This window comes from Thamnophis elegans, chromosome Z (genome assembly GCF_009769535.1).
Source record: "Thamnophis elegans isolate rThaEle1 chromosome Z, rThaEle1.pri, whole genome shotgun sequence".
Classification (NCBI taxonomy): domain Eukaryota; kingdom Metazoa; phylum Chordata; class Lepidosauria; order Squamata; family Colubridae; genus Thamnophis; species Thamnophis elegans.
The window spans coordinates 104,488,075-104,515,435 of record NC_045558.1 but is presented as its reverse complement, the minus strand read 5'-3'; the positions used below and the strand labels follow the sequence as shown (position 1 = coordinate 104,515,435).

At 39.6% G+C, this 27,361-nt stretch overlaps 1 protein-coding gene across 1 annotated transcript in view; it reads right to left on the bottom strand.

The window, feature by feature from the left end:
* Positions 1–6,916, bottom strand: part of SGCA (sarcoglycan alpha) — a 32,817-nt gene extending 25,901 nt beyond the window's left edge. The window contains exon 1 of the mRNA XM_032235943.1: positions 6,895–6,916. Within this exon, the coding sequence (XP_032091834.1) occupies positions 6,895–6,916 (22 nt within the window). The remainder of the gene's footprint in view (positions 1–6,894) is intronic.
* Between the last annotated feature and the right edge of the window lie 20,445 nt (positions 6,917–27,361).

Genomic DNA, 27,361 nt, shown 5'->3' with positions numbered 1-27,361 from the left:
CTTGATTTATTTCCAGACATAATTAGATCTTTTTACCTTAGAATATATTATTTTCTCACATCGGCAAGATTCAAGAAGTTCCTGATACGGAAATCTTAAACGCCTATTGAGTAAGAAGTTCCTTTTCCCATTCTCTGAATATCTTGTGTACACCAATAAAGCCCCTGGCGCCCCCAAGAGGACAGATGAAAATATTATTTCTTCTTTGAATCTTCCCAGCAATTCTTTATAATTTCCTCATTCCCATTCATTAATAGAGATCCATATTAATCTCATGCGATGCTATCAGAATAAGGAGAATGTCAGAAGGAGGAGAATATATCAGGAAGTGTATTATAGCCAAATCAGAAATTTGACTCTGCTGGATTCAAAACTGTCCCGGTCCCTATTCTTCCTGACTGGGCAGGAAATGTACAGAGAATCAAAAATGTCAAATTCCTCTCCTCTTGGTTCTAATGAAAGGGAAATTATCCAGGGGAAGGAGGAGGAATCAATCTTCATTGTTAGTGCAAGCAATGTAGGATTTTAATAAAGCAGTTCTTTTCTTACTGAGAGCTAAGGACACATAAAGATTTAATTTTGTGATATATGGAACCTACTTTTAAATAAGTTTGGCACAGTGTGTGTGTGTGTGTGTGTGTGTAGATGTAGGCATCTGTGTGGGAACCAATGCGATGTAGTGGTTCAGGTGCTGGATAGGGGAGAGTTAGACTACCTTTAAGCATAGACTTCCTTTAAGCCAGTTAGGTGACTTTTGAGATGGTGACTCTTTCTCAGATCTATTGTAAATTGGGAAGTTGAAAAAAAATCTATCAACTCATACTGCACCAGTACTATAAAATATATCCCACAACTTTCAATGAATCTTCATGCTGTAATAGATTGATTTGGATGATGCATAGACAGACAAGAATATGCGCACATTTAGGTATGAATTCTAAAAATATGAAGACAATTTAAAGTAAAATAAATCTGTTGGTCTTTAAAGATGTCATGCATTTATTTTCCCCATTTTATTATGACAGAAAAGACCCCCAGTTTGGTGTAGTGGTGAAGTAGGGAAATTCAGTGTAATGAAACAGGGCAGGGAAGAACTTAACTACAAACACACATGCGCATATACACACTGCATCATTATTGAGGAACCAATTACCTCTGACTGCCCAGTAAGATCAGGCAAAGTGGATGTACTCCAGGACTTTTTAAATCAAAAAGTCATTTTGTGGGACCATGGAAGTTGTCTTCTTTGTCACAGCAAACTGTGTCTTTTTCCTGGTCCTGCAGATGAGTTGTTGGTTGTTCCCATCCCTCCCCCCTCTTTCTCCCTCTCTGTGGTAGCTCAGTGGTTAAGATGCTGGGCTTATTGGCTAGAAAGCTGATAGTCCAGATTCAAAACCCGAGCATCACATGTTCAGGTGAGCACCCATCCTTGTTCCAGCTTCTGCCAAACTAACAGTTTCGGAAGCATTCAAGTGCAAGTACATAAATGGGTACCACTTTGGTGGGAAGGTAACAGCATGATGTCACGTTGGCCACTTGACTGTGGAAATGTCTTCAGACAGCGCTGGCTTAATGGCCTTGAAACCGAGATGAAAACTGCCCCATATAGTCAGTAACAACTAAAGGAGTAAAATTCACAGGGACATCTTTACTTTTTTTCTCACTCTTTTTAATAATTTTATGAAAGTGTTATAAAAGAAGATAAAAAACTAATGCAAAACAATAAGTAAAGCAATAAAAAAGAAAATTTAAAAAATCAAAGAAAATGTAAAAGTGGAAGAGAGAGAAAAATAGAAAAAAGATATAGAAAGAAATGGTGTTTTATTTTCTTTACACCAGTTTTAAGTTATTTTCTTTCCATTTCATTGCCATTGATTTTTAGTATGAGCCGTGCAGAGTCGCTTGGAATGCAGTGGCGTCTAAACCTAAGCAAACAAATAAATAAACCTAGGCAAACAAATAAATAAATACTTGGATCAAGTTCAGATCTCCTATTCATTGCTAAAAATAAAGCATCCAGAAATAATGGGCCCTGCTTTTTAAAAAAATAAAATAAATAAACCCTTGTTTCTATTTCTTTTTTCCTAGCAAAGATATTTTCCTGAATTTTGGCTCCATATCTTATTAAAATATTTTTTTTCCTATTTTGACAAGAGCTCTATATAACTCAAAAGCACATTACACCCATTGGATTTTGGGCCCCTAATAAATGCCACCACTCATGCTTTGTTCCTCTATTTTCTTCAGCAAACAGGGAACCAACCATCTCTGCTCCAAACCACAAAAGGAACTGCAGCTCACTAAAATTAGAAGGTGCCTGATAGAGGCCGTGAGAAAGCAGATAAAACATGATCTCCGTGAAATTTTGACAATGTATACAATTCCTGAGAAATTGGGAAGGTACAAAAGACAAGAAAATTCATATGTGAATTTTCTTGAGTGGTATTCAGCAAGTTTGAAACAACTTTCATGGTAGCTTCCTTCTACAATCTTTCCTTATGGCTTCTTGAAGCCTTATAAACAGCCCCTGTTCAAAGCTGCACCTTCACACAGAAGGACAGAGTTGAGCCATACAGAGAACGCACAAGCACACCCAGGGTGCTGCACATTTCTATACTCCCATATACAGAAGAAAACTCGGAACAAACTTGCCTGCGAGGAAACAGCTCCCAGTTAAGCACTGTCCTGCCATCTTGCAAGTGGAAAACCTTGATTGACAGGGGCAGGTTGGTGTGGAAATGGGGGAGGCAGTGTATGTGTATTGTCGCCAACAAAGGTTAAGATAATGTATACCAACTGGGGGGCATGTTTTAGGCCCCATAACTGCCACAAGGAGGCAGCATCAACCTATTCCAGGAATAGATACTCCGAAGAGAAGCAGCTAGTCAAATTGTTAAGCATAAATTTGTCCTTCACTCCAAAATATGCTTGCATTTCAATAGCGTAGGTAAGATAATACAGAGAAGCAGTGCAGCATTCAGATGACATACATATTATGTTAGGACGTCTAACAAGGTGCTAAATGTGGTTATGTTCATCAATGTTGGGAGAGGCGTAGGGTGGAGTAGGGGGGCTTACTATGCTGTGTAAAGTAATTCAAAACCTCAAACCCAGAAAATGGGAAATTCAATAACCAAATAATATTATACAATGTAACCAAATAGTATTATTTCTGGGGGTGGGGGTGGGGAAGAAGAAGACTAGAACAAAATCTCTGAGAATAATATTAATAACATAGGGAACTAATTTTGGGAGAAACCCTCCTATACTATACTAAGAGCCGAGGTGGCGCAGTGGTTAAATGCAGCACTGCAGGCTACTGCTAGATCAGCAGTTCAGCGGTTCAAATCTCACCGGCTCAGGGTTGACTCAGCCTTCCATCCTTCCGAGGTGGGTAAAATGAGGACCCGGATTGTTGGGGGCAATATGCTGACTCTCTGTAAACCGCTTAGAGAGGGCTGAAAGCCCTATGAAGCGGTATATAAGTCTACTGCTATTGCTATTACTATCACCTCTTAAAATACAAGACAAGATAGTATGAACACTAGAGACCTTCAAGTTTCTAGGTTCTATCAGCGGGATCTTTGCAGGGGGGGCGGGGCTGATAGCATGGCATCTCCGTAGAGTGGAATGGCCAAATTGGACACCTAATTTCTGCTTGGAGAGCACAGATTAGAGTTTCTAGATAGATAATCTGTCTATGTAGACTAGTAGTTTATTTACAAAGGGGACAGTATCCAAATTTGAAAAGAGTACTGCGAAAGACAGGTGCAAGACAGCTATTATATTGAACTAAACCGGTCATTTTTAAATGAATAAAATCACAATTTCAAGCACACTAATCCAGAATGTATTATTACTATTTTGGTTTATCAACATATGATTCGCGCACTGTTAGGCGCGCTGGACACTACTTACTCCTCTTTTTCTCTCTGCTTCCTCCCTTCCAGCCAGCAGCTCCAATCACCAGCTACAGGAAAGTTCAAATGACATAAATTGTTTCAACTTCTACCCTAAAAATGACACTATAGGCAGTGGTGAGATTCAAAAATTTTAGCAACTGGTTCTCTTCCGGGTTGCTGGGTGGGCATAGCTATGGTGGGTTTGGCCTACTCAGCCTCTTGCACCATGGCGAGGGGCGTTTTTGCCCTTCCTAGGCTCCAGAGCCTTTCCTCGAGCCTCCGGGAGCGCGAGAAGATCCTCCCCACCCCAGGCTCTGGAGGCCTTCTGGAAGCTGGAAATGGACCCATTTCCAGACTTCCAGAACTTCTGGGAGGCCTGTTTTAGCCTTCCCAGAACCTCCGCACAGGCCCTGCATTTACCTGGCATCCAAAATGGGATGCATGGAGACTCCTGGGAGATGTGGGGCGGGGCGGGGCCAGCCAGTCCTTGCAACTACCAGTTCAGTAAACCAGATGTAAAATTAGCATCTGGTTTGCCCAAACCAGTCCGAACCGGCAGAATCCCACCTCTGGCTATAGGGCACTTCACACCAGAACAACTAGATACAAGGATTCCATCATTTTTCTAAACAACTAATTCCCACAATACTGTCAAACTATTTACTAAGATTGTATTACCGTATATACTCGAGTATAGGCCGACCCGAATATAAGCCGAGGCACCTAATTTTACCACAAAAACTGGAAAAGTTATTGACTCGAGTATAAGCCTAGGGTGGGAAATGCAGCAGCTACCGGTAAATTTCAAAAATAAAAATAGATACCAATAATGTTTTTGAATATTTATTTCAAAGAAAAACAGTAAACTAGCGGTGTATTCAATGAAATACTTCACTCACCTCATGATGCTGATGTCCCGCTGTGATGATGATGTCCCGTGCAGCCGCGGGAGCGATGTCCCGCCTCCTATGACACACGGCACAGTGATTCCTATCATTGGATCACTGTACCAGAGGAGGTGGGACATCGCTATGTGGCTGCTTGCCATAACAAGGAGGAGGTGGGACATCGTTGCAGAGCGGCAGGAGTGGGAGGAAGGGGAATCGTAAGACAGCCCTGCATTACATTAGAACGTGAGGAGGGGGGATGGTGCGGTGCGCGCTGTGCGGCAAACTGACACAGAGGGAGGGGAAACTCACAGGGGCACTGGGCCATTCACGAGTGTCACCCAGCGGCATGGCCCCGCCCCTTTTTCTCCTCCATTTCGGGCAAATTTTTCACTGACTCGAGTATAAGCCGAGGCGGCTTTTTTCAGCCCAAAAAGTGGGCTGAAAAACTAGGCTTATACTCGAGTATATACAGTACTATTATTCTTCTCATCCTTCCTAATCCCTATCTCTTCCCACTTATGACTATAACCATGTTGTTTGTATCTTTACAATTTATGTTGTTTTATGTGTTTCCTAGTACGATTTGATTGCTTATTAGTAACCTATGACTATCACTAATTGTTGTACCTTATGCTTCTTGATGAATGCATTTTATTTTTCTTTATGTAAACTGAAAGCATAATCAATAAAAACAAATTTCTTGTGTGTCCAATCACACTTGGCCAATAAAGAATTCTGTTCCGTCCTATTCTATTCTAAATATTAAAGTAAAGGAAAATGTAATGACAAGTTAATAAATTGATGTATAATATAATTATTAACTATATAACTGAACTAAATGATAGGATGATATTAAATAGTGTTACACTATTGATGAAGAAGTATGACATATTAAGACCCATGAAAAAGGGTAATTTATAATGTCTAATAAAAAGCAAAGTAGTGCCATATGGCAACAGCGGAATTCAATACATTCTAAGCATTCAGTCTAGATTTCATTCTGGACAGGAGGCTGAACTAAGAGTTCATTTCTAAGGATCTGTGATACTAAAAATTGAGGTATGTCAGTGTTTGTTTGTGTGTTTGTTTTTCTTAGTACCATCGCTGGATTTTGGTCCTTTGAACATATGTATTCAACATTTATTTATTAAGTACAGTACTGTTTCCTTCTAATCACAGCCCAGGGCCGAAGTAGACTTAAATCACTCTTAAATCATCATTTAATGATATTTCAAAGTTACAAAAGCCTTGTAAAAAATGACTTAGGACACATCCTCAAAGTTACAACCATTGCACCATCCCTTTGGTCATATGATTGCAATCTGGGCACTAGGCTCACATTTACGATATTTGCAATATCATGAGGTTATATGATCATAATTTGCAACCTTACGAGACAGTTTTCCGCCAGGCAGTCAATTGGAGAAGCTGGATTTATTTAACAACTGTGGTGATTAACTTACTGACCATAGTAAAAGAGTCTGATCACATTATGACTTGCTTAATGATCATATTGCCTGGAAACTGAAATTCTGGGAGCATCTGTATTACATTGGAGATGAGACAAGGTAACTGATAGCAGGTAGAAGAAGAATAGTCTTACTGACCATGTCATACAGATGGAATCTCATCCATTCCTTCTGGTCATGCATCAATTTTATCCACAAAAATCAACTCCATGATGTCTCTCCACTCTGACAAGGAGACAGAGAAATGATGGTGCATGTGTCATGATGTGAGATACAACAACTGCGTGGTGAGCTGGCATTTTTGACAACATCAGAGTTTACTCTGGATACTACTGGCCTCATCTGCTGCCATTCTGCTGTGCTCTCCTAAAGCAGTCTCCTAAAGTTAAATGTACTGCCACCAGGGTGAAATGCTACCGGTTCGGGCCGGTTCACCCGAACTGGTAGCAAAATGCCAGCTGTTCGCCCGAACCAGTAGTAAAAAAAAATGCTACCGGTTCAGGCAAACCAGTTTTTTCGACAATCAGCTGTGCTGCATGATTTATATTAGCTAGAAAGCAGGATTTCCTGCTTTCCAGTTAATCTAAATCACGTGACAGAGCGGATTTCCCCACCCCCTCTCTGTTTGCTTACCTCGCTGTTTGCTTACTCGCATACGCTCAGTAGCAGGCTCTGCCCACTCTCCCAGATGTCATTTTGACACTCTGCGCATGCACAGAAGGTCCTGCACATGCATGGAGTACACATGAACTCACATTGCTACTGAACTGGTAGCAAAGGTAAGTGGATTTCATCCATGACCATCACTACTCCAGGCCCATCAGGCTTGTATTAGTCTGTTCAGCCAGCAGTATTGTCAGGGTTTTAACTTTAAGCCCCTTCTCAGTTTTTCACAAGGTTAAAATAGCATAGAAGTTGAATTGTCTAACAGTGAAAAATGTAGGTTGAGAGAGTAAAACAGTGGAACACCTAACCTCTGCCTCTCCTTGCCCCCTTGGCACAGAGGAATCTGGAAATCAGCATTTATTGATTTTTATATAAGGGAAGAGAAGGAAGGAGAGAAAAACCCTAAATAAAAGAAAAATGTTGCTTGTACAGTAACTCAACTCTTTTCACGACTCCAATGTTCTTCTTAAAGCATTATTCAGTGCCACACGGGTGGCCTTGAGCTCTGGAGGAAAGGCAACTAATCAGTCTAACAAATAATAAATACTGTATCCTCTATGTAACTCTCACACTGGGCTACAATAGAATGAGCTGCAAGACACATATTCCTTAGATTGAAACCCAGCCTTTGATCAGGAGCTCAAGGCTGCCTATAAAGCATCCCCTGCCCCTTTTTTCCCCACAACAACCTTCTGAGAAAGACCAGGTTGAAAGAGAGTGTCTGGTCCAAAATCACCCAAGGAGGTTCTTTAGCTGGAGATGAATTAGAGGCTGGGTCTCCCTGTTCTGGGTCCAGCATCTTCATCACTGCTCTCCACTGGCAGTTGGCTAGGAGTACGGCAGCAGCCCGAAGTCAGTCTTGGAGCTTCCATGACTGATAGTAGATTACACTACAGTGGCTCTATCAGCATCCTCTACCTTTTAAAAATTAAACCTATTTATTTTTCTTATTTGTTTTTATTTGTATCCCAAAAACTTATCTTATGCAAAACCCAACCAGTGTGCTATTGCATTAGCTATGGAGGACTAGAGACTAATCATTCATTTTAGTTAGTTTGGTTTAGTTCTATAAAGCTTATGTCATAATATATTCACCATAATATCATTATTGAATCCTCATGCAAACTATACAGTTCTATATAATTCGTATCCTTTGTCTTGCCTTTGTGAGGTTTATAATGCTAATTAATATAGTTGTTAATTTGGATTAAGCATGTCGCATGAATCTAGTCACTAGATCTGAAGATGCCAACATATCTTTTAATCAATAAATAAGGACTTGCCTAGTTGTCAATCTGTATTTTTATTTAATTATACCCACTTTCCTGAAATTATTAGCAGTACCAATGAAGCATACGCATGCTTTAATATAACTAAAGATCTGAATGCTAGGACATGAATATTCCGTATAAATAAAACCATACTTTTATTTTATATTAAAATAAAAATTAAAGAATGTGACATCATATATATATATACAAGTAGTCCTAGACTTACAATCACAATTGAGCCCCAAATTTTTGTTACTAAGTGAAAAGTTTGTTAAGTGAATTTGGGTCCATTTTACAACTTTTCATGTCACAGTTGTTTAGTGAATCACTGCAGTTGTTAAGTTAGTAACACAATTGTTAAATGAATCTGGCTTCTCCATTGACTTTGCTTGTAACAAGGTCTCAAAAGGTGCTCACATGACCCTGGGACATAGCAACTGTCATAAATATGAGTCAGTTGCCAAACATATGAATTTTAATCACGTGACCATAGGGATGTTATAATGGTTGCAAGTGTGAAAAATGGTCATGTAAATTTTTCAGTGCCAATGTAACTTTGAGCAATCACTAAATGAATTGTTGTAAGTTGAGGATTGCCTGTATATCATGCATACATACTCAACACTCATAATACTTACCGTTTAAAAAGCCAATGTTTGTACCAAATATTAATCTTCAAAGTTCCCAAATATTTGCTCCTGAAATGCATCTCCATCATCTCGGCTTACAGTGAGGAAAATTATTGGAGAGACAATAAATAGCTTGGAGAAAAATCTTGTCTCTGCCAAAGCTTTCCTTTGTGTTAGATTTGCCCAGAAAGTGTGAAAAAAGTACTTCCACTTTGCACGTAATATATTCACTTCCTCCTGTTGAGGCCAGCAAAAGGATATATTTTTTTAAAGAGAAAAGGAGAAAAAATGTAAGGCTTCCCCTCACCCTGTTTTATTGTATTATAAAGATAACAGTACATTATATTTCCAGTGGCATTTCAACAATGTTGATTGGGGATTATAAACACTGCTGTTTAGCAATGTTAAAGAAAGAAAAAAAAGGAAAGGTGAAGTCAGAATTTTAATATTGTTAAGCATGAGATTTCTAAAGTTGGATGTGGCATTGATAAACAACTGCAAAATACATTACTTATTATTTAATAAAGCTTTCTATCTTAAGTTTAACAGTTAATACTAAAGTCTCCACTATATTGTTACATATTGTTGTTTATGCATATAAAAAAAAATAGAAGAAAAAATATTAAGCTATTTGGTTTCTAATTTCCCTATGCTACCTTTATCAGTTTTTTATGCCTATAGCAGGACTCTCCAACCTTGGCAACTTTAAGACTTGTGGACTTCAACTCCCAGAAAGCTTTGCTGGCTGAGGCATTCTGGCAGCTGAAGTCCACAAGTCTTAAAGTTACCAAGATTGGAGACCCCTGCCATATATGTATGTATGTATGTATGTATGTATGTATGTATGTATGTATGTATGTTATGTGTGTGTGTGTGTGTGTGTGTGTGTGTGTGTTGTATTTGTACTGATAAATAAATAAAGGGAGACTAGTATAGATCTATTTCAAGCTATTTAGCTCTCATCAGCTAACCATACCCTTACTGGGATTCGAACCTGGGCTGTATTACATATTAGGCAGATGTGTTAACCACTAAGCCACAAGGTTCTCCTCCCTTATCAGCTGAGCCAGGGAAATAGGTATGTATTTAGTGTCACAACCCCTGGTATGCCCAAATATGGGAAGACGTCTACTGCTTCCATTCTCTGTCTATTGGCTCGTCACAAGAGACCATCCAGACAGAAACCCAATAATTGTATTTATCAGCACAAATACAACACAAATGTAACAAAGGCAACAGTAAAAATATTGGGTTTCTGTCTGGATGGTCTCTTGTGACGAGCCGATAGACAGAGAATGGAAGCAGTAGACTTCCTCCCATATTTGGGCATACCAGGGGTTGTGACACTAAATACATACACACACACACACACACACACACATACACACACACACACGTATTTGTTATATTTGTGCTGATAAATAAATCTATCTATCTATATCTATATCTATATCTATATCTATATCTATATCTATATCTATATCTATATCTATATCTATATCTATATCTATATCTATATCTATATCTATATCTATATCTATATCTATATCTATATCTATCTATCTATATGGCAGGGGTCTCCAATCTTGGTAACTTTAAGACTATATATATATGCTTATAGAAAGCAAACTGTAAGTCAATATTTCTTCCTATTAGGTAGAATCTCTATAATTAAAATAAATATCTTGCCAAAGATACTGTTTTTATTTCTGAATTTCCTGATATTGACCACTGACATTCTATTTAAATAATGGCAAAAGGACATTTGTAAATTCATACGGCAAGAAAAAAAAACTCCCAAGGTTAGATGCAAACTATTGCAAGATGCTAAAGAGGAAGTTTAGACTTACCAGATTTGAAAGAGTCAGTAACTCTCTAAAACAAGGGACTACTTGACTTAAAGGCCATGAACTAAGATTTGGATGGCATGCCTTCTTATGCTGTGTGACAAGGTTAAAACGAATGTTGATTTTAAGAATACTTTTGTTAGGCTTGTCATCCTAGGGGCCTGGAATAAATGTAAAATGGTTCTCTATGAAGGTACCTCTTTGGGTGTGACCTCAGGAAGTTTCTGTTAGAAAAGAAATTATGACGAGGCCAAATCACTGGGCTGATGGTCAAATAATATTTTTTAATCAAGGAGAACCTCCTTTCAAGTCCAAAGAAGAGTTAAGGTCAGAAGGACATGTCTATTATTGATTCAAACTACCATACACAAAAATTTATGATTTTATAAAAAAATGAATTTGAAATTATATTTTGTGGTAATGATTCACATGTTATTGTGAAGCTTTATAAATTGTTCCTGAAACTGAATTTGGAGAATGAATTTGGAGAGTGAAAGAATTTTGAAGACAATGTTTGAACAGTTGGAAAACATATGGATGAACAATCTAAAATTTATATTGAATATAATCCCCCAAAAACTTTTATAAAATAAAATAAAATGTACCATTGATATTTAACACCTGATATTGTAAAAGAATATATATAATAATATATAAAGGTATTTCAAATGTATATTGGAAATGTAAAAAAAGAATAAGTCCATTTTTGATGGACCTGTGACAATGCAAAGATGTACGGGGTAAGATTCATCTTTTAATACAGAGCAGTCTCAAAATAAATATATTTATTTTATATAAATATGTAAATAAATGAATATATAAAAAATAAAATAAATAAAAAATAAAAACCAAGCCAACACCTTTTTTTAGGTTTAATGGACAAGGGACAACTTGAACAAAATGGGACTTTGTTGTTATTTATGTTGACGGCAGTGAGAATTGCTCTATGTGCAAAAATTGAAAGATACATTAATTCCCATATTGGAAGAATGTCTGGATAAACTGGTAGAACTAGCAAAAATGACCAAATCAACTACTTTATTGAAGCAGTTTAATCTTTTCTTGAGAAAAAAAAGAATGCATCCAATTTATTTTCTACTTGGAAATAGGCAGATGAAAATGTAACCATGACTTTGGGATTTGCTAGTTAGATAGGTTTATTATTATAGAAATGACTAGTATGTATTAAATATGCAAAAGTAAAATGTTGAGGCTGTATTATTATTATTATTATTATTAGTGGTTAATCTTTGGTGAATTTCACAGTCTTTGGGGCTGGTTGCTAGCTCAACAGCTCGAGTTCTAACCAAGGACCTAGGAACTGTTAACGTCGGAGGATATAAGCTGTTCCAAGTGGGTTTTTTTTTGTAGAATCAGAATGTTCAAGTGCGATAAATTTAGAATTTCCTATTATTGCATGGTTAATCTTTGGTGATCTGGTGCATTTGGGCTGTCAATCTTTTGTGCACACTTGTAAGTGCCTTTAACCAGAAGCCATGTATCACATCTGGTCCAGATACACTCCAGTTCTTCACTTTTCTTGACTGTCTTTGCACCATTTATCTGATAAATTTAAATTTTCATTATTATTATTATTGCGTGAGATTCACAGCCTTTGGGGCTGGTTTGTAGCTCAACAGCTCGACTCCTAACCAAGGATCTAGGAACTGTTAAGGTAACGTCGGAGGATATAAGCTGTTCCAAGTAGGGTGGTTTTTTGTAGAATCAGAATGTTCAAGTCTGATAAATTTAAATTTTCCATATAGCGATGTAGCTCTTTAGATATTGCTCCAAGGGCTCCAATTACAATCAGGACAACACATGATTTCTTTTTCCACAGTCACTCCACTTCAATTTGCAAGTCCCGGTACTTTGTGATTTTTTCTTGCTGTTTATCTTCAATTCGTGCATCTCCAGGTATTGCAATGTCAATGAACCATACTTTTTTCTTTTCAACTATTGTTATGTCAGATGTGTTGTGGGCCAAGTGCCTGTCAGTCTGGATTCTGAAGTCCCACAAGATCTTGCCTTTTTCATTCTCTAAAACCTTCTGAACCTGATGTTCCCAGTGGTTTTTGCTGTACTCAAATCCAAACTTTTGGCACAATTTCCAGTGAATGATCTTAGCAGCGCAGTCATGGCGTTGTAGGTAGTCAGTTTATGAAATTTTGCTGCACCTACTGATCAAGTGGTCGACTGTCTCGTCTTTCTCATTACAGAGACAACATTTGCAGGCACTGTATGTGACATGCGCGTGCGCGGAAGCGCCAACAGCTTTAAAACACAGTAAGGAGCTCCGGTGGGCAAGCGGGCTCTCCAGAGCACTGAACTGGAATGGTATCCAGTGCTCCAGCCATGCTCTGGTATGCCGTACTGGGGCGCACCACCTGCAACCCACCACTGCATTCGGTGTAGTGTTTGTAGTATTGTATATATGGAAACCATTCTTTCTTGAATTTGGTTAAACATCTGAATATATACTGTTAATTTTGCTATTGCTGTATATATTTCAAGGTACGTTCTCAATCAGATACCAAAAGTATTATAACTGTCTTCTAATGTTGAGCAAAATGTATTCTCACTGCTGTGAGCATGTATATCAGGAAATTATATTTGTTACTGTTGCATTATGGCATAATTCTTAGTAAAATAAGTTGTGAATTTATTTCAAACTTAATTTCCAAATTTTTCTGCATTGTACTATAAGATTTGGATATACTATGTATATATCTTTCTAGTACTTTTGCGGAAGTGGGAGTTAAGCATTTACCACATGTGATAAAATGTTCCTTCTCTTTCATACCATTTCCAACATTCATTAGTATAAGATTTATGCATCCTGAACATTATTCACAGAACTATACAGTATATCATCTGTAAAATGTTTGGTACTAATTTTCTTTTAGGTCACAGCTTGGAGTAAATTTTATGGATTTGATTTGTAATTCTCCCCGTAGTTCTGCCATAGCTGTTCTTTTAAACCTTTGCATCCATTTTATCATGAAGTTATTTATATGTTCCATTTCTATGTCACAGCTATGTAGGAATTTTATATGAACCTTAGCACATGGCATGAGTTTTAAGTAAGCATTTCAAATTCTGTCATTTTTCTGTCATGATGCCCTAGGGACCTTCATTCTTAAAATGGGATTTTATTCTTCCACAAATTTGTAGATATACCGGTATCAGACGTGATATATTCCAGCTTGTCCTAAAACAATTCTTGACTACATCTTTAATCTTTTCAGTGATTCTGAGTGGGCCATATCTTCATATAACAGTTTCTGGGTTTTTTTTTCTGGAAATGGCAAAATTCATCCTTTCTCATTCCTAGCAAGAGAATCTGAAATTCCTGTTTCCGTATATGCACCAGTACTATACTTTCTAACCCTCCTTAAATAATAATCATCCGTTGTTGTTGATGATGATGATGATAATGATGCTTTACAAAAGACAGTCTTTTAATCCCTTAACAAAATGTATCATGCTGCAGATTTAGAAGAATTAGGTTCTTGGGCCCATCCAAAAGGTGTTTTTCAGTCAGAACTGAAAAAGCTTCTTAGATGAGAAGCGAAACACCTTAAAGGAAAAACAAAGAAAGTCCAGTTGCCTTTTGAAAAATCAGCTTTGGGATATCCATGAACTGGATGACTGGCAATCTCCATAGGTATTCTTTCTCCATATCAATTCAAGATGTTTGGCATACGACTCCAGAAGATTTAAGCAACTGGTTGTAAAGGAGATATTCTGCAAAGGATCCCGAACACAGGCCTTAAATGATTCAGTGAAGGAGGAGGGGGGACTGTCTATCTTAGACAGGTTAAGACAATGAAAGGTCAGGCAACTATTTTCATCATTAGATTGCTTTTGTTCTTTCCCCACCAGACCTTCTGTAGAAATGACTCATTTGGGTGCTGAAATGTACACAAATTGTGGGTGCGTCTCCAAAGAGTTCTTCACTTATGCAAGTCATGTAGGGGGGAAAAAATAGCTGTGGTAACTACTGTCCTCACAAATAACATTCAGAGAAGAGCTTCTTACTCAAAAGAATTGGGTTTAGAAGAATTGGGTTTTAGTATGCCTTCCATTCTCTCACTCAGATCAAGTCTCTAACAATATTAAGATGTTCTGAACAAGCATTTACCTTGAATAAAGGGATTATAAATATATTTCAAGCATAATATGAGACCTGAAAAAATGTGGAACAACTCTGAGAGATCAAAACAAGATACCTGCAAGAACTGGTTTTAGTCTGATGTCTTAAACTAAGCATGCTTGAATAATACGGGACATTATTTTAAGACTTCTTGCAAAATGAATATAGCCTGTCCTACTAGGAAAGCTGCCCCTGCTTTCCATAAGGATAGATTTGAATCTTATAATCATCTCAGAAGTCATATAGTCCTTTAGTTCAGACAATGGAACTTGGCAACAAGCCAGCCTCCGGATTAAAAAAAAAACACCCTAAAACCTACAGACACAGACCTACATTTTGTGATTGGAGATCTGTCACCCAATCCAATATGTATTCACCATTCTGCTCCAGCTGCAGTTCCGTGATCACTGAGCATGACAGTTTACAGAATTAAACATGATGTTTAGTTAGTCAGTTATAAAGTACATTTTTTTTTTAAAAAAAAAAAGAGGAAGTAATGGAGTTATAAAGCAACCTGTAGATCCAGTTGCTGAAAATGGGGCTTTTTGCCAGTTTGAGCAGGAAATCCCTTGAAATCTGTAACAGGGACCCTTAAGCGGATTGAACATCGTTTAAAAAAAAACCAAAAAAAAAAAAAAAACGACCGGCTGGGAGTGAAAATCTTTGGAGGTGACATTAAAAATATTAAAGGCAAACTCCGCAGAATGAACGGCTGCTCGTGCTTTGTCTTTTATCCTTAAAAAAAAAACCTACAGTAATGACGTGCATCTAAATAGTTGGAGAAAAAGGGTTGCTAAGCTAATCCAAAACCTATTAGAGTAAAACAGTTCGACTTCTTCGCGCTGACAACTACAGTTGTTGCAGCTGCGCGCGCGATCTCTCTCTCTCTCTCTCTCACGCACGCACACACACACGAGTATATCACACACACACACACACACACACACACACGAGTATATATATCTACATACGCGTACATACCCCCGTCTGCTCTACGCCCTCCGTTACCATGATCCGTCTATATTTAGGTCAGCGAGCCTCTCCTGCCCCCGTCTCTTAAGGAGGAATGTAGCGGGTCAGAAGTACACCCAGGGCGCAGTCAAAGACACTAATCCACCTTTATTAGAAAAGAGAAAGAGAGAAGGGGTCGCAGATTTCCTTCTGCTTTCTGGAAGCGAGTGAAAAGGTCCAACAGCGAGGAGGAGGAAAAAATGATGCAGTCTCTATTTGGCATCGCAGGGTATTCTGTTTCCCTAGAGTTGAGGCCAGAATAAGAATAGCACAAAGCGAATTAGCCATTTAGTAATGCTTCCAGACTGTAGTGAGGTGTAAGAAAAGTAGGCAGGCACTTCCCAGTATTATTGAGATCAGCCAATATGGTTCAGTGGGGATGGCAGAGACATGGAAAGAAGGATATAGACTAGAGGGAGGAAGTAGCACCACCAGTTGTTTTTTTTTTATCCAAAGGGACCATTCTCAGCACAATCAGGGCAGATTAGGAGACCTGAATATCTCTTATCAGCTGCCAGAGCACCCTCCCCATTAATTTACTTTATTATGATTGTTTTGTAGGAATGATGAAGGTTGTGAATTAAGGGGAAACAGCTCTCTCTATATAATGGAAAATCAAGGGTATAAATTAACTGGGAAATGTTGAGAATTATTCATCCAATTTATCTAGATAACATATCATTCACCAGTAGCCATGGAAGGAGTTATAGTTGCTCAGTTAACTCTGCTATTGTATTGTATTGTATTGTATTTGATTGGATTGGATTGGATTATAGTCTAATACATCTGGACAGCAATGAACTGGGAGGAGCTGAGATGAAGTATGGAAGCTGAGTACCAACCTTTTGCCTTTCTGATGGACTGTGTTACAAGTTTTCCCTGTCTCCAGCTTTATTACTAAAGATAATCCCATTTGAACTGAATTAGTTCACTTTTGAAATGTTTCCATATCAATGTAGCTGAGACCAAAGGTTCAGTCAACCAACCAACCAATCAACCAGAATAGAGCTGGAAAAGACATTGGAGGTCTTCTGATCCAACTCCCTGTCCAAGCAGGAGATAGCAGGGGTCTCCAACCTTGCCAACTTTATGACTTCTGGATTTCTGGGAGTTGAAGTCCACAAGTCGTAAAGTTGCCAAGGTTGGAGACCCCTGCCCTACACCAGTCTCTTCTTAAAAACCTGCAGTGATGAAACACCCACAGTCCCACACCTTTTGAAGGCTAGTTCAACTGGTTGAATGTTTGTAGGTCTCAAAATCCTTTTCCCCTACTCTCTTTGTCTATGGTCTATGTTTCCTAGCTTCAGCTCCTACCTCTGCTCAACTGGATTTGAACCAACTATGACTGGTGCCAATATTGGAAATAAAAATGGGGGCTAGTTGATCATTCTGAATGTGACTATGAGAACATCCTGCAAACTTCAGAAGGTTTCCTGGATTCCTGCATGAAACACATCATCTTGAGGGCACTGCTGTCCAAGGGCTAAACAATCTAGATATCCGTAGCCACCCCGGTAACCGCTCATACATTATTTTATTCATAATTTTGTTCATCACTCATATTGTTTTTAAAATAACCCACTGCTCTGATGTTTTATGATGCTCATTTTATTTGCTGTTTTTGTGGATTATATGTATTAATGTGATATTCTGTTATGGAGAGGGAGGGAGGGAGGGAGGGAGAGAGATCTTGCCTTGGTTTAGCAGCTTCATAGTTTTTGCGCCACCTAACTTTCTACCATACTCTCCCCAACTTAAATATGTATGATCAGTCTCACACAGCCTATTGTGCGAGAAAACAGGGTTTAAAAAAAGAAAGGCATTTTGAAGCACTTCTTTCTTGCTCAAAAACATTGAGTTGTATAGCTAATAAAATCAGCTCCTTCCTGCTTTGGGGGGAATACATTAATCTTATAAGGGGGTGAAGAGAAATAGATATTCTTTTTAAAAGGAAGAAGATGAAAGATAATAATCTTCTTTAACTCTACAGTTACATGCAGGACAACCAAAGCTGAATGAAATAAAAATATAGCCCAACCTACTTCACAGGGTTGCTGAGGTGGGATAAATATGAAAAGGAAAGAGTATAATAATATGTTTGCTAGCTTGTATTGTTTATAAAAAAAATAAAGGTGGGATATCAGTAAATAAGACTGTTAAAAACACAAACAGCATTTTAAAGAAGATTCTAGCACACATATATCGGACTTCAGGCTCTGAGCAAATCACAAGATCATGCTAGTTTGTTCTTCTTTAGAACTAACTTGGATCATAGTTCCACATTATAGAAAAAGACACAGTGATTGGATTAGATTGAATTGAAGAGACAATACTAGACATCCCAGAAACAATCAATTAGTTTTAAGCATACAGACAGACAGACAGACAGACAGACAGAAAGAAAGAGAGAAAGAAAGAAAGAAAGAAAGAAAGAAAGAAAGAAAGAAAGAAAGAAAGAAAGAAAGAAAGAAAGAAAGAAAGAAAGAAACTTTAGTATAGTTCTTAGCTAATGGCTTCCTAATTCCTCTAGATTAGAAAACAGATCTTTAAGATGTATATTATCCTATATTGATTTGTTACCTATGGGAGACTGAAAAATCCTTCTGTCAAATTCCAATTTAATCAGAAATTTAATTTAATCTATTAATTTAATCTACCTCATCACAAACCTTACTTTTTTAAAAAAAACGAATTCTGCCTTTGTTTTTGTTTTTTTAAGATAAAGGCTCTTCCTTTCTAAGAGAAATGGGAAATTTCAGGCAATCTGACTTCATACATGACATACAGGACATACAACTGTCCCTTGTGCTGACATAAATTTTATTTCTGAAATGTGGAGTGTGGGTAGAAACTGATAAATCTTCATGTCAGAGAGGGTGCAATGGGAGGTTGGCTGTCCATGCAAAACTGCCTCACTCTGTTAAAATTTTCCTCCTGTAAAACACAAGAAAGTCAGCATTAGGGCAGATCTGTAGTGGAGCCAGAGATCCCCTTCCCACAATCCATGGTTGCAATCCAATGAATCACTGTCTGCATCAGCCTATAAAAACATATTTCTTCATCCAGCATTCAAGACCAAACTAGTTGTCCCTCTTTGTACAGATATTACAGGAGATAATTTAAGAGTACCATCTGTAGAATTATTTCTAGGCTTGGTTGAAACACAGGCCAGGTTTGTACTACATGAAATGGGTAATATGGCCTAGAGCAGGCCTGTCAAACTCCTGGCCCATGGACCGGATGCGTCATGCACTGACCAAAGTGGGGGGGAAGTCCCAATATGTCACATGATGCCACTGTGACACATGAATCTGACAGCCCTGGTCTAGATGAACTCCATCACTGTCTTTCTATGTATGCATCAAGCTATTCCAATACTTCATAATGGAGTTTATTGGTCTGGGCATTGCATATTGTTGAAAAACAACTGTGGGTATAATCCAGGTTTGTACCCAACATACTCCTAGTTCATCCTTACACCCAGAACAGACCAAGCACCCAAACCATTCAGTTCATTTAGCAAAAAAAAGTACAGTTTAATGTTCTCAGTAAACACCATAGCAATAAATTGCTACAGTGGAATGAAAGCCAGACTAAAGCAGGGAGAGAAGGACAGGAAAAACAATGGGAAGTTTATACGATGTATCGGTTGTTAGATCGGGTAATGGAAAGGCACACTCAGGCTAAAGGCAACAATAGCTCTTTATTGTAATAGAACAAGTATGTACAATCCAGTGAAGGTTCAGTCTGACAGCAGCCCTTTTATAGGGAGCTGTCAGACCCTTCGACCAATGAGATTGAACCTCTGTTCTGAGGACCTTGGTGGAAATCATTGTAACAGTTGCTAGTATCTAACACCCCTCCCCTCTTAGATGGAATCATCCTACTGGTAACATAATCATGCAGGTAGGCAGGCTTTTTGGTAGCTCTGCCCAACCTGCTCAGTTTATTCGGAGGGTGTTCTTCGGACAGGTCGGACGGACCTGTTTGCTCTGCAGCTTCACTTGGTGGAAGCTCCTGGAACCTTTCACAGGCCGCGGCTGGAACTTCTAGAGCCGGTTCGCTTGGAGCACGCTGTAGTCCTGCAACACAAGTAGCTAAATATCCTGGTGTATTCGGGTTTGAATTGGCTGTGGAAGGAGTGACTTCGTGCTCTTTTTGGGTAGGGCTTTGGCTAACTTGAGCAGGAGTTATCTCTGGTTGTCTAAGAGTGGAGTTGGAGAGGCGGCCATGGAGTTGGTCATCATGCCTTCTCCAATTCCAACCGTCCTCGAGCTCTATGAGATAAGAGCGAGGTCTGGTGATGCCTATCACTGTGGCAGGAATCCACAGTTCCCCTGGCGTAGTTGTGGGCATAAACTGAATCCCCTACGATAAAATTCTGAATTTTGCTTGTGGAGTCTGGGGGTGATGCGGCAGAATAGTTTGGGTGTAGCCGGTCTAAGTGGGACCTTAGCCGGAGACCCATGAGAAGCTCGGAGTGGCTTCTCCCTGTAGTGGCACTTGGCATGCTGTGTTGAATTAAAAGATAATGGTCAACCCGTATTTGCCAATCTCCTGGGCCCATCCTGGATAGGGCCTCTTTTGCAGATCTCACCATTCTCCCCGCCTGACCATTGGAGGCCGGATGGAATGGCGCGACCAGGGCATGTGTGATTCTCTGTGCTACTAAGAAGGTCTTGAATTGCATGGCCGTGAATTGGGACTCGTTGTCAGAGACCAGGACATCGGGCAGGCCGTGTGTGGAGAAAAGTCTCCATAGTACCTTGATGACCGCCTCTGCCGTAGTGGAGGTCATGAGGACTACCTCTAACCATTTCGAGTAGGCATCCACAACTACTAGGAATGTCTGGCCATGAACGGGGCCAGCAAAATCAATGTGCACCCTAGACCACGGTGCTTGAGGACGCTCCCACTCCTTAGCGGGCGTTTCTGGGGGAGTTGGTCTGGACTCCTGGCACGGTGTGCAGGTAGCCACAAATTCTTCCATATCCCTGTCCATGTTAGGTCAAAGACTTCATCCTGACAATTCTAGGATGCCCTATGTGTAAAGCCTCTAATAATGCAATGCGCAGTTTGAGTGGAACAATGATCCGGTCCCCCCACAGCAAATAGCCATTAATAACAGACAATTTATCTCTCTTACAATAATACATTTTGAAATCATACCCAACAGGCCCCTTGGGCCCTCCTCCATACCCAGTTCAAAATTTGCTTGATGGTGGAGTCTTTTGCAGAGTGGCGGAGTGGTGCAGAGTCACTAGATGAGACAGGACCAGTCTCCAAGCAGTCAATAAGAAGGCCTGGCATCTCAGGGGTAGGGTCTGCAAGACGTTCTGGCAGCAGGCAGCAACTCAAGGCATTGGCATGCCCCAAAGTGGAGTCTGGTCAGTGGACGAGACGATAGGTGTTAGGCTGCTAAGAAAATAGTCTATCTGGTCATCTGCGGTGATAATGACACAGGTCGATCCCCAGCCAGCAAGCCCAGTAGAAGTTTGTGGTCCGTAATTAGTTCAAAATCACAGCTGTAGAGGTACTCATGGAAACTTTTTGCACCAGCCACTGCAGCCAAAGCCTCATGGTCCAGCTGGCTGTGTTCCACTCGGCAGCGGACAAGGTTCTTGAGTAATAGATTATGGAAGCCTTGGTTCCATTGGGCATGGCTGAGGACAGCTTCGGCACCAAACAGAGAAGCATCACAAGTCAACACCAGTGGCAGGGTCTGGCTGTACTGCACCAGGAACGTGTCTGCTGGCAGAAGTCTTTTTACTGCTGCAAATGTGGCTGCCTAGGCGCTGCCCCAGGACCACTTCATGTTCTTTGCCAGGAGACGATGTAAGGGCTCAGCAATGGTGGCTTTCTGTTTAAGAAAGATGCTGTAGAAATTAAGGAGCCCAAGGAACACCTGCAGCTCCGTTTGATTGCAAGGTGTAGGGGCATCCTAGATTGCTTTAATTTTTTTAGAGGTTGGGTGAATCCCAGAGCCGTCTATTGGGTACCCTAAGAATTCAACCCTTGGCACGTTAATTTGGCATTTTCTGAGACGGAGGCCTTCGTCTTGAATTCTGGTCAAAACAGTTCGTAAATGTTTGAAAAGTTGCGCCTCGTTTGCAGCCGATACTAAGATGTCATCAAAATAGGGGACGACTCCTGGAATCCCCTACAAAAGCCGTTCCATGATGCTTTGGAACAGTCCAGGGGTGATACTAACTCCAAATTGCACGCGGTTACATTTGAATGCACCACTGTGCGTCACAATGGTTTGAGCCTCCGTCATAGTGCCATCTACAGCCAATTGTTGGTATGCCTGTACCATGTCCAATTTAGCGAATATTTTGCCGGGCCTAAAGAATGTAATAAATGCTGTACAATGGGTACGGCGTAAGCGCTTTGTTGTAATGCTTGATTGATTGTGCATTTGTGGTCAGAGCAGATTCGGACAGACACGTCAGATTTGACAGGTGTCACTATAGAGGTCACCCAGCATGTGTGATCAACCGACTCTACGATTCCCTGGACTACGAGCTTGTCAATTTCCAGATCAATTTTGGGGTGGAGAGCAAAAAGTACTCTCTTTGGTTTTTTCCTTATGGGGGCTATTTTGGGGTCCAATTAAAAGAGATTGGAGTCTCCACATACTTACCCAGACCAGTGCCGAAGACGTCCTTGAACTCCTTAAAAATTGCTTCAGTGCTCTTGTCTTTCTTTTTTTTATTAAAAGTTTTTTTTATTTTTATTATTCAAAACAGACACAACACAAAAAATCCTCTTTCTTTACATACTGTAGAAAGTGTATCAGTTGGTTAAAAAAATTTTTCGTGCATTTCTTTCAGTCACATGGAGAGTCATCAATGAGGACTGTGACCTTCAGCTTTTTTGGTCGTCTTGTGCGGACTTGGCTGATTGAAATGTGGTGGCTGACTCTGGTGTTGCCCTCTGAGCACCGTGGTGGCAGCTGCCATGCCCCTTAGTTGGGCCTCTGCTGGCAGTTAGGTCAGCTTCTGGGCTGCCAGGTCATTGTGCGGTGCTCGCTTCTGCAAACCTTTGCGATGTGCCCCTTTCACTCGCAGCGCTGGCAGATAGCATCGCGGAAATGGCAAGACGATCTGGCATGGTCTCCTCTGCAGCTTGCGCAAGGTGGGAAATGCGGTTCGAATTTGCGGGCCACCTTGGCGTGGCTGCTGTGCATGTGGCAGCTGTCACCTTCATCTTTTGAGCTCTCAGCCTTTGCAGCCTTGCGATGTATGCATGCACTTTTTTGTGCGTCTTGTGGAGTGCTTTGGTGCTGCAGGGTTTCTGTAGACTTAACGGACAATTTGGATGCCCTGCCTTCGTCCAAGGCAATTTGTAGAGTGAGGTTAGATTTGGCAAGTAACCTCCTCTGTAAATTAATGTCCCGCATACCGCATATGATGCAGTCTAGTATAAGTTCATCTAGGTCACGGAACGTGCAGTACGCTGCAGCTTTCCTTAGTGCCACAATGTACTCATTGATCGATTCACCTTCCTTCTGATTACGAATATTAAATTCGTGCCGGCGGACGTGCTTAGACGGCTTGGGAGCATAGTGTGTCCTCAGCGTCTGTTGGAGCACTGACCAAGCAACTGATTGTAGCAGCATTGGCTCAGATAGTTCTTTGGCTGTTTCAAACACTTCCTGTCCACAGTAACCAAGGAACATGTTCTTCTTGCAGCCTTCAGAAAGGCCCATGAGGTCGTTGGCTTCGAGGAAGCAGTTGAACTTCAGCATATACGAGTCCCAGTGCTCGGTGACTGGGTCATATGGAGTCGGTGGGGCGTGCATGGCCATTTTGTGTTCTGAGGGCGTTTTGAGTTTGCTGCTCAAAAATGGCTGCTCGAAGCCACACTGAGCTCCCGGCTGGATTTACTTGCTGGATTGCTACGCTCTTTTTGGTTTGCCTAGTTGCCTTCCAATCCCACCCTTGTTGCCAGTGTTAAATCGGGTAATGGAAAGGCACACTTAAACTAAGGGCAACAACAGCTCTTTATTGTAACAGGTCAAGTATGTACAATCCAGCAAAGGTTCAGTCTGACAGCAGCCCTTTTATAGGGAGCTGTCAGATCCTTGGACCAATGAGATTAAACCTCTGTTCCCACTGGAACAGAGGACCTTGGTGGAAACCATTATAACAGTTGCTAGTATCTAACATTGGTATCTTTATATATCAAAAAGGGAAAACCTTTCAGGCTTGAAAAAACATTGTGGATAATTTTCATGGATAGTCCCAATGAGAGCTTTTGGTGTAACTGGTCTTAGGTCTTTCCCCCATATATAACAGCAGCAGAAAAGAGATATAAAGTAGGACATTTTTGTCTCTTCTGCCCCATTAAAGAAACAATCTGGTGAATAGGGGTGATGTCTCTAATACATATTATGTAACCACAGCAATTAAGTTTTATTTACCTGGGTTTCAGTTTTAGCTTATTTTGTGAATCTAGCCATTGGGAAAATATGTTCTGATAATCTATGAAAAGAACAAAAACTTCACTGTTTAACATTTTATAAGAAGAGGAGAATAGAGAGGGGAAGGGAAGGGAGGGGAGAAAAAGGGAAAGGGAAAGGGAAAGGGAGAGAAGGAAGGAAGGAAGGAAGGAAGGAAGACATTTATAGAGGGCTGAAAGCCCTATGAAGTGGTATATAAGTCTAACTGCTATTGCTATTGCTATTGCTATAGCCAAGTACCAATCTACTTTCATATCAGTTAGTTATTATTTTTTCATGATTGCCTTGTCCTTTATTTTCTTTCTAGCACAATATTTAAAATTCTCTGGAGGCTCTGTCACCCTAATTTTAAATATATTGGACCTACAATAAAGCAATATATTAAAAAACTGACTGTTTGGAAGCATATCTAATTCTCTCTCATATAGGTAGAGAAAATACTCCAAGCTGCTTAAAAGAAAAAGAAGCAGGACGGTCTTGTTTCTTGAATGCACATAAAACCTGCATCATTCGTATTTTATTTTAATTGCATCTCATGAAATATTTGAATATTCCTCTGTCCCTGTTTTATTTTTGCTTCTCTATCTACTTTAAAAATAAAATAAGTTGGAGAAAGAGCAATCAGGATTCCTTAAAGCAATTGATTTTGGAGGAAGAATTTCAGCAAGATACAAGCTGAGGTCTAACTGCCCCCTCCCTCCAAAAACTAGATGAGAAAATAAATTAGTATTGGCTATTATCTCCATAGGGTGCGTGTGAATGACTGCAGGACTGAAAATCTTGCATTATTGTTTCTACTGTTGTTTCTTAAATATATTGCGGTAACGCAGAATATTAGATCCTGGACAAACTGTTTCATTTCCACTTTTCTGATGGATTATGATTACGTTTGTTTTCAATCACATGAACTCAAAAGGGAACAGTATAGAAAGCATAGAGGCCTGAATTTTAACGAGTTTGAAGGACAGTCTCAAATATTTCTCAAGAACTTAGAGAATGATAGAGATGGGCACACGTTAGATACCTTCTGGGAAACTAAAAGGCAATGTTTTCATTTATATCCAAATGGCTACTCATAATCAAGGTGAATGCAAGTATTCTCAGACCAATTTCCAAGAATTTCACCAGTATTTTCTTTAGGAAAAATAGAAGAAAAGAAGCTGATTTCCTTTCCCATCAAATTGAATGAGAATTAAAAGGGGGGGGGAGGAGGAAGAGGAGAAGAAGGAGGGATGATAGTTATGATGATGAAGATGATTGATATACGTCTGCAAATATTAAATGTCCATTACTAACTACCAGGACAGAAAAAACAAGATATGAGCTCTGACATACGTATACTGGTGTATAATAGGATATCTGTTATGATGTCACAATGTACCATATACTTTGACATTTGCCCCTCCTTCCTCTCCCTACTCTTCTGATACCTATGGACACATGCTATGCATGATATAGGGTTCTTATATGATGCTTTATGTAAACGTATGTACTGATCTTTTTTTTAACCAAAACTATGCAGGAAAACTGTCTGCAGAAATCTTCAGAGATAATCCAACAATTATATAAATGGTGTGTGTGTGTGTGTGTGTGTGTGTGTGTGTGTGTTGTGTGTGCAGGCAAATGCTCCTCTCTGCTGCCTAAAGGGGATACCGCTTAGGTGGTATATTAAAAATGGGTATTTGAATTACAGAGCTTTGAGGGAAGGAAGGAGTTTGCATGAGCAGCAAAGCAGAAATTTCACTGTTGAGTGGGCGCGAAATGCTGGCAGCTACAAGCAAGAGTTGAGAAAGAAGAAAGAATTTTCCTCATGCTTTCTAAATTGAGACATACTCCTAAACCACTGGTCAGAAAGGAAAGACTTGAAAGGTGGATGACAGGCCCAAAGTGAGATAGTATCAATTTGTCCATGTTGCTCTTAGTCATGTCTGAAATGGCAGCATTGCAATTCCTTTTCCACTATCCTCACCCCCATTTGCTGAACCAGCAAAATTTGGAATTCCTGTACAGAACTCATTGTTGTCTTCCAAGCATGAGTTATTAAATAATGGGTTTAAAATTGTCTTTTGCCTTCCATGTTATGAGAAGTGGCTTTCTAGGCCAACAGAACATCAGATACAGAAAGTTAAAGAACAGCATTGTTAGAGGGCAGTGACCATAAACTCAACTATGGATGGGGCCCACCCAAGGTATGTCTCAGTATGTGAAACAAACCCAGAGACTGTTGATTTTTTTTTCGAGATAATAAAATGAATCAGAGTTGCAGCAGTATTTGGAGTTTCTAGCACATGTCCATCTACTATGTCATTAGTCAAACAAAGAAAAAGATTTCACTGATGTACATGGCAGTCAGAAGACAGTGCTGCTTCATAAACATTTTGGCACGCCCTGTTGAGATCCTGAACCCAGGCAAATTACCCAGATAACAACATCAAAAATATCAAGGCGCTAGGAAGGACTGTGAAGTTGAAAACACTAGGCAGGAGAAAGCCATTTCTTTCATGTTGCCAAGCAAACTTTAGGCTCATAGTGTGGAGTCCTATATTTCCATAGTTTGGAGTCCACATAATTCTTTCTGATAATACACATCTTCCTAGCATTTATAGATAGGCAGTGTAAATAAAAACCTGTTGTGCATGCCCTGTAATGCAATTTAACACATGAAACAACACTATCCTCCCTCAGAAAGAAAAGAGGGGGAGGGGGTTGCATAATCACCCATCCATTTATAAATGCTTTTGCAGTCATTGCATTGCAGCCCTCTGTTCCCTCCCAAAAATTAATTATGACCCAAAAGATATCCTGCAGTAAATATGATGATGGGGTTTAAGTCATAGTGACTAATCAGAAAAGGAATCTTAGGTCTTGTGGTATATTGTTTAATAAAAATTTGCAGCAATCGTTTTTTTTAAAGGAAAGGTCCTATGGCAGAAAAGTAATTGGAATGAAAGTGACAATAATGCATCAATATTTGGAATGTTGCATACATTCCTAACCACCACTTTTCCACAAGGGAAATGTTGAGCTGAAAAAGAAGTAGAAAATAGCTTGAATAA